This window comes from Dromiciops gliroides, chromosome 2 (genome assembly GCF_019393635.1).
Source record: "Dromiciops gliroides isolate mDroGli1 chromosome 2, mDroGli1.pri, whole genome shotgun sequence".
Taxonomy (NCBI): domain Eukaryota; kingdom Metazoa; phylum Chordata; class Mammalia; order Microbiotheria; family Microbiotheriidae; genus Dromiciops; species Dromiciops gliroides.
In genome coordinates, this window is record NC_057862.1 from 46,147,758 (window position 1) to 46,159,853 (window position 12,096).

The following is a 12,096-nucleotide window of genomic DNA, read 5'->3' on the forward strand; positions in this document are numbered from 1 at the left end:
GCCCAAGTGATATCTAAGGCCCCCCTTCAGTTTAAGCTTGTGAATCAAATATGATTCTTTGTATATCTGTTGTGCCATTAGTATGTTTGTCAGAATAAGGGTGCTTCATTAACATTTTCTAATTATCACATAATTGTTTATACTGCAATCCTTTATCATTACTGATTATCCTGTGATTGAGCACTTCTTTAAAAGATTACAGTGTCTAAATCAAGTCCATTTGGAAATGTAGTTTTATTAATTGTTTTCTACTGTAAATAGTAAGCTTCTGTTTTAGAACTAGCTCAAGTAATTTAAAAAAAATATTCTTAGGAAAAGAAGTACAAAGATATATCTACACATATCCTTGAACTAGTTGTACATTTCAAACTCCAGATGGGAAAAACTTGCTGCATAACATTTTTTACTATGCAATTTCCAATATATAAATCTGCTGTCCATGAATTAATGTCATATAAAATGGTCTAGAACAATATGAAATTCTGTGGTTTATCTCCAAAATTTTTTGAGGAGCTAAATTAGGAAGAGAAAGAAATATTAGCATCTTAGAATCATATAGTGCCCAAACTAAAAGAGACCCAGGCATCATCTAGTCTACTTCTCTCATTTGAAGATGGATAGATAGGTAAGGCATATAGATAGATGGATAGTGGTAGATAAAACATGATAGATAGACATAGGATAGATAGTAATATGGAAAGCATGATAGATATGTAGATGATAGATAAATATAAAGCATGTAGATAGAATGAGATAGGGTATGATACGTAGCAATAAATAAAGCTAGCTAGCTAGCGATAGTTTAGATAGATATAGAGTGATAAAGTATGATAGCTAAATTGATAGATAGATTGATGGATGTATAGCTAGACAGATAAAGCATGATAGAACATGATAGATGGATTGATGGCTAGATGAATGGATGTGATAGAAGGATGGATAAATTGATACATAAGGCAAAATAGATAGATTAAACATTCTTCTCAGAGGAGAGAATTGAAACCCAAAAAAGGAAAATGATTTATCTAAAGTCACATCGATAGCAAGTTGCAAAGCTAAAGACTCAGATTCTCAGACTTCAGATTAACTTTTTCCCCTACACTATTCTGTTTCTTCTTTGCCTTTTCAATTAAACCAATCAACTTAATGTTGTTGTCCTTTTGAAAACTATTTATGTTTTGGCATTCATTGAGAAGAGAATCATTCAAATTTCATTGTAAAATATCACATAAAAAGCTTAATCACACATTCTCCCTTTGCAAGAAAACTCCCTTTATAGGCTTCCAGAGTCTTTGAGTCAAGTTATTTGCATGTAATCAAAGAGAAATTATTTTCCCTAATCATTTATAAGATACAATACCTCCCCAACTCCACAGTTCCTTAATAAATAGAATAGTTAGGTTGAAATTCAGGATGTGTGGACCCTAACCACATCTACTATGGAAAACAAGACCATCATGCACGTTCAGTATAATTCAAGGTCACAATTTAAAGTAATGTTTTTGAATTATAAGATACTTTCCAAAGTAATGATTTTCATCATTTACTAACAAAGAAAGATACTTAATATACTTTCCCTTTAAAAAGGGTATTTATCTGGGGCAGCTAGGTGGCGCAGTGGATAGAACACTGGCCCTGGATTCAGGAGGACCTGGGTTCAAATTCAGCCTCAGACCCTTGACACTTACTAGCTGTGTGACCCTGGGCAAGTCACTTAACCCCAATTGCCTCACCAAAAAAAACCAAAACCCTAAATAAATAAAAAAATAAAAAGAGTATTTATCTTAAAGCTTAGGATCACAGCTTTGTAGTTAGAAATTCATTGGCTAATCATATTTCATGCAGGCCAGTTGCTTTCCAAGTTTTGTTTTATTTTGTTTTTTCCTTTTTTTTTTTTGACATAAGCCTTATACTAATGAGAGAAAAAATAAATTGGTAAACTCAATGAGTTTACTCTTTTTTTTTTTTCTATTTCTTGCTACTTTCATTTCAGTTCAGCTCCCGGGCCCAGCACCGAACATCCGCGCATATGCTAGTTCACCTACCTCAATCACTGTCACATGGGAAACACCTTTGTCTGGCAATGGGGAAATTCAGAATTACAAGTTGTACTACATGGAAAAGGGGGCAGACAATGAGCAGGTATGATGTAGCCATCTGTAAATGGAGTCTGAAATAAGGGCAGTATTGCAGATGCCAAACATTCACTTGGGTAACAGTTTTATAGAAAGTGGTGTACAGAGACAGCATGGTTTCAGATTGGTGAATAATAATAATAATAATAATAAATAGAGAACCCATGTAGGAAGAGAGTCTTTCTCTGCCTGCTACTTTTTAATCTTTGATGTTTCGCCAGTCATAGTGAGCTATTGCTAAACTTGAAGCCATATTTCCAATAATCATTATTTATACTCTGTCACCATCTTTTGTCAAGAAGTGTTTTCATATAAAAAGAAAACTCAGTGCCTCCTCACACAAAATGTAGGACATGTGCTTTGTCTGGGAGGTTTATTTAGCTGCAGTATTTATTTTGGCTTGATATGGATGTATGGGTTATTTTTCTTTATGGACAGGATGTTGATGTTGGAAGTCGCTCCTACACCATTAATGGATTGAAAAAATACACAGAGTATAGTTTCCGAGTAGTAGCCTATAATAAACATGGTCCTGGTGTCTCCACACAAGACGTTGTTGTTCGAACATTATCAGATGGTAAGTTATTCGTTTCCTTTGGACATTCGGTACGTACTGTTCTTGGCTTTTTGTATGTATGCTCAAGGAAAAGCTCTGCTGGTTCACCACACAGACCCCGTCTGCTGCAATTGCTCTAAGACTGACCCTTTTTTGCCCAGCAATCAAGCTTCTTGCATGCTAACCAGATCTTTATGAGATTTTTCTTGGAAAATAGTACTCATCGTTTATGGCTACTTTCCCATCAAAATTGCCCAAAGGTCAGTAACAGTGGATTCTAATAGCCTGGAAAATATTTTGTTTAAAATTTCTGTGTGTATTGTAGTATTCGTGTTTATATATGTGCCCTTTGAAAGCTTGAAGGTTTTTTCTTCAGCTTTTGAGCCAAATAGTCTGTCATATAACAATGCCCGTGTGTATATTGAAATGTTTTCAAGTGGAGGATGTGAAATATCGCCTTGAACAAACTCTTACCAATAGCTGTAAGCTAAATGTATCCATTTCAATATAAACAAAGCAACTAGGGCCCTAGTGGATAGAGTGCTGGGCCTGGAGTCAGGAAGGCTCCTCTTCCTAAGTTCAAATCTGACCTCAATCACTTATTGACTGTGACCCTAGGCAAGTCCCTTAACCTCCTTTCATCATCTGTAAAATGAGCTGGAGAAGGAAATACCAAACAGCTCCAGTATCTTTGCCAACAAAACACAACTAACTGAAAGGACTGATATATTAATTAATGTTACTATAAAGAGCACCCATTTTTGCCAGATGCTGTACGGTTCTGGGGGCTCTAGTTTAATTGAGGAAACATTTACCAAGTGCCTCCTATGTGCACAGTCCTAAACTTATTTGAGGCAGGGATGACTTGGAGTTGTTGTCTCTGAGTGGCAAGGTGGTGCAACTCATGCCTGCCGACCTAGGGATCAGCAGACTCCCTCCTGAATTCTGCTCAAGCTGTAGAGCCCTAGACAAGTCACTTCCTTTCCCTCAGTTTCCATTTGAAGCTGCCTAATGAGGTCCTTCTCAGTGCTGCTCCCCAGAGAACTGTTCTGTAAAATCTCGGTGTCCACAGTCACGGTCTTTGATGCTGGAGGAACATGGTCTAGTTCTGAGGGTAAAAAACCTGGGATCCATTCCCACCTCTGAGCTTAGTACCTGTGTGACCTTGGGCACTTCGCTGAGTTCTCTGCTCTAGAAAAGAATTGGACTGGAAGACCTTGAAGGCCTATGACCCTCTGACTCTAAAGACAGAATGGAACTCTGCCTTCTGTCAGGAAGCGTCCATTCTCCTGAAGGATACCGTACGTGCACAGCTGAATAGATACAAGGTGTGTGCAAGGCTGAATAAAGTCATTTGGAGAGGGAGATGCTATGAACATGACTGGCAGATTTGAGTGGAAAGTCAGGAGCGTCAGTTTGTTCATATGAGAGATGACACAGGAGCTGTCATGGGCAGAGCTGGGTGTTCAGAGAAGCAGAGGTAGGAGACAGGGCATCCCGGGCATGGGGGGCCACCTGGGCAGGAGAACAGGCGAGAGATGAAATTCTGCCTAGTAGAAACAGCTCGCAAGTCAGCTTGGCCAGAATACACTGTTCATGAAGGGAAATGATGTGACATCCATCTAGAAAGGTGGGTGGCAAACAAGGGGTGGATGACTTAAATTCCAGCCAAGCGTTTTGAGTTTTATCCTAAAGGTAATGGTAAGCCCTTTGGGGTCAGGAAACTGTGACTTAGACCTGTCACTGACTGCTGTGTGGCAGACAGCAATCCAATGATTGGGGAGGGACTGGAAGCAGGACAACATCTCCATTTAGGAAAGTTGCAATATTCCAAGTGAAAAGCAGTATCACCTTGAGCTAGGCTGTAGTGGCTACGAGTGCAGGATAGATGGATGCAAGACAGAAGATGAAAGTAGATAGACTCAACAAGACTTGAGAAGAGAGAGAGTCTAGGAGAGGTGAGGAAGAGAGCATGGTCAGGAGTGACTCCAGTGCAACTCATTGGGAGGGAAATGCAGGGTGTCCCAAAAGTCTTACTGCAGGTTTAACCTTTAAGAACTTCAGAAATAGAAACATTATTAACTTTTTATAATTTGAAGGATTAATTATTTAAGTTTTTAAATATTGATATTTCTCATTAAAACGAAACCTATCTACCTTCTTGTGCTAGCTAAAGATTTCTCTAGTTGGTTTTAAACTTTGTAAAAACTTTCATGAGCTGCAGATCCACCGAATGTAAGGATTGCCCTTTTAATACAAAGAATGAGGTTTGGATGCATACACAACAGTCTGAACGTGGCCACACAAGAAAAAGTCTCATGGAGATAGATCAGAGACCAAGGTGGCCATGTGAGAGGAGCAGCGCTGCTGAGCTACCTCTCAGACCAAGAACATGCCATCCAGAAAGTCCTACGCACAAAGTGCATCATGATAGGGTGTTCTGTCTTGTGAGCACCAAAAATTTACTTTTCAAAACTAAAATAAATTCAAGCAATTAAACTTTCACTTGATAGTTTTTGCACATTTTTAGCACTTCATGCTTCTCAGGTTATTAAAGCTTACACCTGTAGTAAGGCTTTTCGGAAACCCTGTGTCATGAATTCCATTTGTGAGCTTTGTGTGCTCTCGGGGCATTCAGTTAGAGCTGCCCTTTGGGCAGTTGGTAATGCAGAACTCTACTTCAAAAGAAATATTAGAGGCAGATATCACTCTATCACACTGTTCATAGGAGGGTGTACATTTCAGAATCATATTTAAGCCATGGGACTGGGGGAGATCACGATGGGGGAGAGCATGAAAAGAGAATGGTCCAGGACTCTGGCAGAACCTCAGGGGTGCCCACTCTTAGTGAATGGGAGTCTGGTAATGAAGCATTACAGGGGAAGAAGTGTCCCAGAAGCACAGAAGGGTTTAAGTAAGATGGTTGAGATAATTGGTAACCTTGGGCAGAACAGTGTAAGATGAGGGGTATGATTTCAAGGGATTGAGAATAACTAGGAGGAGGAAGTAGACACAAAGAAGACCCTTAGTAGAAGTATAACTTTGAAAGGCAGAAGTGATAGAAGATTACATATGAGGGAACAGCAAGGTCCTATGAGGGTTTTTAACAATGGAGAGACTGAGTATATTTGTAGCTAATGGGGATGGAGCCAGTAGGTAGGTAAGGAAAGAATGAAGAGAATAATCAAGGGGGCAAGCACTGAAGGAGATGACAGAGCAGAATGAAAAGCACAAGTGAAGGGGTTGCACTTGTCAGGGAGAAAGGAGGACAGAAGGGGAAAGATAGAAGGGCATTTAAGGTTATGAAATAGGGGAAAGAGAGACCCAGTGACAGAGGAGATCCTTTGCTGAGAAGAAATAGAGAGGAAGTGATAGAGGTGGTTTGGAGAAAGGGGACAGTTTGTGATCTATGTGGTAAGTGGTTACAGAGTCAGTAAGGGAAAAACAAGATTGCCACTTATCTGGCAGGGCCTCATTGAGATCAGGAAAGCTACTTGTCATGGTGGGAAGCACTATGAGAATAGAAAGAGATAAGGCAGGTATTGGGATAACCTCTGGAGTTTTGCAAAGTATGACCAGTGACAGGAGAAGGACAAAGGAGTCCAAAGAAGCAGGTAAAATGGTTAAATTGGTTAAGCTTAGGGTCAGGATTATGAAAGGAAGAGAAAGCGGAGCAATGATAGTAGAGACTGACAGAGCAGGAATAGAGAGTGGGACCAGTATCAGTGGAAAGATGAAAAATTAGGGTGAGAGAAGGATCGAAAGATAATTGGCCAGTTGGCAGAGAGTGATTTCAGTTTTCTACAAATGATGAGTATTAACACTATAAAACGTGCCCAGATCAGTGCAGATAGAGAAGAAAGAGTGAGAGGCCCAGTGCTGGTGCGGTGCCAGGAGAGTTCATAAAGAGCATTAGATGGGAGCAGTGTCAGCGACTTAAAATGTGGCTAGTAATATGATGTCAGTTGTTTTTGAGAAGAAGTGTGACCCATACCATGTGACTGAGATAAAGAGCCTCTTTAATGAACTCGACAGAATCCGGGATCCCGTTACAGACACTCGTCCCCATAGCAGCACCGCTGGTTTGTAGTAGATTCGGCTCCTTTTCCATCACTGTCCATGACCTGAGGAAGCCTCCATTCTTGTCTAATGAGCACTGGCCATGCCAGGCTTGAAAATATATCTGGAACTCCTCTGGGAACTTTCTTCAGATTCAACAGACAAATCGGGGCCAAACATTGGTTGCATCATTTTGTTGTCAGAGATGCTTTTTTATCAGAAAAATGGTGTTCCCTTGCTTGATATGGCATCTCCTCCTCTAGGTGTGGTCCTGAATGATCCTTGCTTATTTACAAAAATTAAATCTATTCTTAAAAGACAAAGATTTGTCACCACTGAGGACAGGCCAGAAAGGGCTAGTTTCCAAAGACAAAAAATAAAAAATAGTTTCAAAAATTAATTTAAGTGGCAGTAGTGCTGAACAACCTAAATATGTAGCCTTCCAACTACCTTCCTTGAAGGAGACTTAGGGAAATCCTGAGGTTTGTTAGCCAATTAGGCCCTGAAGAGCCACCTGGCAACCAAGGGGCTCTTGCTGGTAAACTTCATTTTGTACTGTCTGAATAAGACATATAATAAACTGGGTGTCAGGGGCGGGGGGGGGGGTGATTGAAGATCTAACCTTTTCCTTTTTATTTCATGTTTCTAGTCCCCAGTGCCGCTCCTCAGAACCTGTCCTTAGAAGTGAGAAATTCCAAGGTAATTCCATTGGTGTCTCTCAGCCACTGGGAAGAAGTCCCACCTGGAAGGAAGTCTGGGGGGAAGGGGGGGAACACTTCCAAGATGTGATTACTGTACCACGATCCTCTCTTCTCTAATGTGGTCTCAGTTACATGATGCTCATAAAGGATTATCAAAGAGCAAAACACAAGAGCCAAGCAGTGCCCACTGTGAGAGGAGCTGCAGCTCAGCTTGCCCAGAGTCAGCCACCTTTCTCAGGGAGCTCAGCCCACAGTCTCTACTCTCCAGCCTCCCTGGGACTTTGCTGGACCAACCATCTTCTGGGGGTCTGAAGCAGCACAAGGAGGCTAACAGGGAGAGCCTGAGCTCTTTGGCTTACTACCTGGGTGACTGAGGGCAAACTGACCGAATTTCAGTTTGCTTTTTTGGAAAACCAAGGTGATCATTGGGAATTATGTATTTCACAGGGTTGGGTTAAGGAAAGCATGTAAACTCTGAAGTGCTATGGAATAGGAGCTGTTATATTTCTCAAAAGGAGTAGCTCTTCAGAAAAAAAAAAAGGAAAGAAAAGCCTGTAGAAAAAAACTGTGGGGTCTTCAATTATCATGCCCTAGAGACATGCTGCCTTAGCTAACTTTTGAGCCTCAGGCCTCTGGCAGAGTCAGAAGAAATATTTACAGCGTGACTCTTGGGAAGCCACTCAGCATCTCAGTGCCCAGGAAGCTCTGTACAGCTGTGGGGTAGAGAGAGAAGTTACAGATCTGTATGGATACAGGGAGTTCCCCCCTGGACGGGAGTCTTTTAAGCCTAACAAAAGTACAGATCTGGTCCAAAAATATATCTACATAAGGCATGATCTTAGCATGCTGTAACTGGCAGATAGGAGACCTGAATTTAGATCTTGGTTCAATGATGGCTTCCCCACTTACCATGTGACCATGGGCAAATCAGCCTCTCTGAACTTTGGGTGCCTAATCTGTAAAATGGGGGTGACAATTCTGCCTATCCCATAGGGTCACTGTAAGAATCAGGCGGGCTGAGTACCTGCTCAGTACTAGACTGGGAATACAGATACAAAGAATGAAACAACCCTTTTCTCAAAGAATCTGTAACCAGTAAGTGCCGTATCCATGTGAGATCTTTATCTTAGCTTTTGCTTTGCTTATGAGCATCAATTGACTGGAACATTATAAAATTCTTTCTAAACCCCTTGTATGCAGCAGTTATTAGGAACATTAGTCTTAGGCCTCTGATATATCTCAGCTTTCTCCACAATCTTATCTTTTCCAGAGTATTGTGATTCACTGGCAGCCCCCTCCAGCAGGCACGCAAAACGGGCAAATTACTGGCTACAAGATCCGCTATCGAAAATCCACTCGCAAGAGTGATGTCATAGAGAGTGTTGGAGGAACACAGCTGTTCCAGTTAATTGAGGGTAAACTGCTTAGCATTTGGGGAAACAAGAATGAAAATATGATAGTTTCTGAATGTATAATTGTGTTAATTGACTTATAGTTTAGATGATTCCATTTGCTTTTGACCTTTCAAAATTATTTGACAATACTCTTTCAATAGTTCAAATAAGAGGAAAATTCAGAAAGAATTCTTATTTTACAAGCTGTTGTGGCAGTCTGCATTCTGTTATCAGCACTCAACTTCCTTCGGATTCTTTAACTTGTCTAGCAACATAGAATTCTTACTTAAGAGTAAGCGATTATAAAACATAGGGGAATGGTTCTTCTATAGATGTTCTGTACAAGCATTTCTTTATCATATCTACCTTGAGTGACAAGAACAGGCTTGAACTTGGGTTTCTTTAGTCAAATAGTGGGGTTCTTTTGAATACCTCGTGAACTGTGGAAACCAATAACACCAAAATGAATGGAAAGTTCTTTCCGAGATGAGCCCTTTACAATTGTTGTCTTTTACGTCAGAAGATGATTTACAAAGTCTTTAAGCATTTTACAAGTAAATGTAACTGAAAGGGCGGTGACGTGTCAGAGCCTCTGTCCTATGAGAATTTGGGTAGAAAATGAGAATTCCCAGTCTTAGTGATGATGTGTTTTTCGCTCATTGGTAGCCCAACTGTGGCTTGTGGCTAACATTCCATCTTCCTCTGCCAGCAGACTATGCCATGTGCTGCATAAATGTTCTTCACTTTTCCTTTAGTTTAGTCAAAAATGGTTTGGGTTTTTCAGAAAGCTTTCCCTAACAATTAATGAGAAAAACAATGTAGCACACTTTAACATGAAGTACAAGGAGCATTGGGCTAACCAGCTCCTCCTATTGGGTACAATCTGGCCTAATCTCTCTGACCCCATTATTTTGCTTCAGAAGAACCTCCCCAAGCCTGTCTTCTGCTCTGACAAATTTAAGCCCCATTACTGTGGTGTTTTTCTCATTGGCCCTAGTTTCTCTTCTAGCCCTTCTCACCCATTTCAGAGATAGCTCCTTGGGGCTTCTTTGAGTCAGCCAAGTTATCATGGCTTCAGCTAATTCCCCAGAATAGTGGAAATTTCACCAGGACCCTCTCCTACAGTAAGGAAATGATCAAAGCCCTTTACAGATTTGCCATATGTGGTATACGGAGGCTGGGATATTTTCTCCTTCCCTCTTCCAAATGAATAACTAGGAAAAGAAGAGTATGTCTGCTTGAGGGTCTACCTGTGGAACTGAAAGAGCCAGGAGTGGGGAGAGAAGAGGAAGCATTTTAGACAAGGACAGGGTTGACTAGCGGAGAGGCAGAAGCCTGGAGTTTTGCTCACTTCTTGCATCTAGAGATGACAAAGGACATCAAGAGATCACTCAAGGCTCTAGGTCATGTTGCCTAAGCATCTGGCCATTCTGTGGAGCTGAAAGTAGTGGGCAGGGTACCAGCAAGTTGGAGAGAAAGAAGAAGAAACAGAAGTGCCACTCTCTGATTCTCCCAGCACAGAACCCTTGACCTCAACCATACTTCTGAGGTGGGAAGGACTTCTACAAAAGAAGGTCTACTGTGTGGCCCCTGAAGGCACTCTGGGCATTCATCTACATCATTAGTACTAATTATCACTCACTCACTCAAGGATTTCTCTTTTATCTTCTTCCTTTTAATAAAGCTTTCTTCTGTAATATGATTAGCTTTGTTAGTGGGGAGTAAATAGGTTTCAGTGTAGTGACCCAAGTTGCAGTAGGTGTGACTCTGCCAGCCTTGCTAATCAAAGGCAGCACACAGAGAATGCAAGGGCTCACTGTCTAAGTGCATATAACGTCCTGCCCTCATCAGTAATTAGATTTGGACTCTCCCATACATATAGTTAGGACTTCCATTTTCAAGGCTTTGATCTTGATGGGCAGTCAGTAGAATAATTACACAATAAATAATTAAGTCCATGAGGAATAAATTGGATGTAAGGACTAAGAAGTCCCAAGAAACCAAAAACATATATGTCTCCTAAAACAGACATACTTTTTATAAGATGGAATTAGATGGGAACTTTATTTTTAAAAGAAACAGTTTCATTTAGAATTATGCTAAGAAAGGGACAAAAATGTCTGTACCCTGTGACCCAGAGATGCTACTGCTAGAAAGGCTGTGTAGTCCACAAAATATTTACAGCAATACTTTCTGTGATAGCAAACATCTGAAAACAAAGATGCCCATAGATTGAAACCTGAGTGAATGTGCCATAAGAAACAGGACAAAGACAGTGAAAAAACATGGTAGAGGCTTCTGGGAACAGATGCAAAATGAAGCGCTGGATTCAAGAAAGTGAGGTACACTGGAATTACAGCAGTGCTAACAGAAAGAACCTGAACTAGGCAGAACCGTATTCCCCAAAGGCAGCCCCAAAGAGACGTGAGAAGACACTTCCTGTGTTCCTTCACAGACGTCAGGAGCCATCGCTATGGAATACTGAATAGAACATCAGACTTTTCGTGTCAAACATTCTTCTTTCTTCTATCTCTCTTTTGTTTGTTATTATATATGATGTCTCTCTGGGAGGACAATGAAAGAAATGGATTCTGTGAAAAAATGTAGATGATGAAAGAACAAAAGATGAAAATATATATTTATTTTGAAAAAATAAATCTGAAGTATAAAGATCTGAATCTTTAAGGTTCTTTTCGTTTTCTTTAATCCATGCAGACAGTTCTTTATACCTTAAGGAATGCATTTTAAAAACAAAAATCAACAGCAATATTCATTATAAAAGTATGACTAAACAACCACACACTTTTTACACTTATTCACTACAGGTCTCAGCCTTCCCGGCCTAAAAATAGAGGGAACAGGTAGTAGCACCTTTATTAAGCATTTCAGGCTAGTGTAGATTATCCAGAGACAGTGTTTGGCAGCGGCTTCAGTCACCTTACTTTGTAGCTTATTCCTTAATATCTCTCCATTTCCATGGCTACTCATATAGCACTAAATGTAAAAGTCTTAGAAACAGGTGAGAGTGACACGGTTGTATCCCAGCAGTCCTAGGAAGGTCTATACTCAAAGAGATAGAGAACCAGAAGACAAGATGCAAGCTCAAACAGGACGAATAAGGAGGAAGGAAAAAACAGAAATGACTCAAAGTGACACCTGGGTCCAGCTCCTGTTTGCATCATGGGATGTGCAGGAGCTAATCAGTCTGTACCTTTTAAAGCTGAAAAACCTGCTTTAAAAACCTGGAAGGA

General features: G+C 40.4%; 1 protein-coding gene across 1 annotated transcript in view; it reads left to right on the forward strand.

The window, feature by feature from the left end:
- Positions 1-12,096, forward strand: part of NEO1 (neogenin 1) — a 187,651-nt gene that overhangs the window by 114,000 nt on the left and 61,555 nt on the right. Inside the window, exons 10-13 of the mRNA XM_043980302.1 lie at positions 1,994-2,142; positions 2,574-2,712; positions 7,400-7,449; positions 8,722-8,866. Coding sequence (XP_043836237.1) covers positions 1,994-2,142; positions 2,574-2,712; positions 7,400-7,449; positions 8,722-8,866 — 483 coding nt within the window. The remainder of the gene's footprint in view (positions 1-1,993; positions 2,143-2,573; positions 2,713-7,399; positions 7,450-8,721; positions 8,867-12,096) is intronic.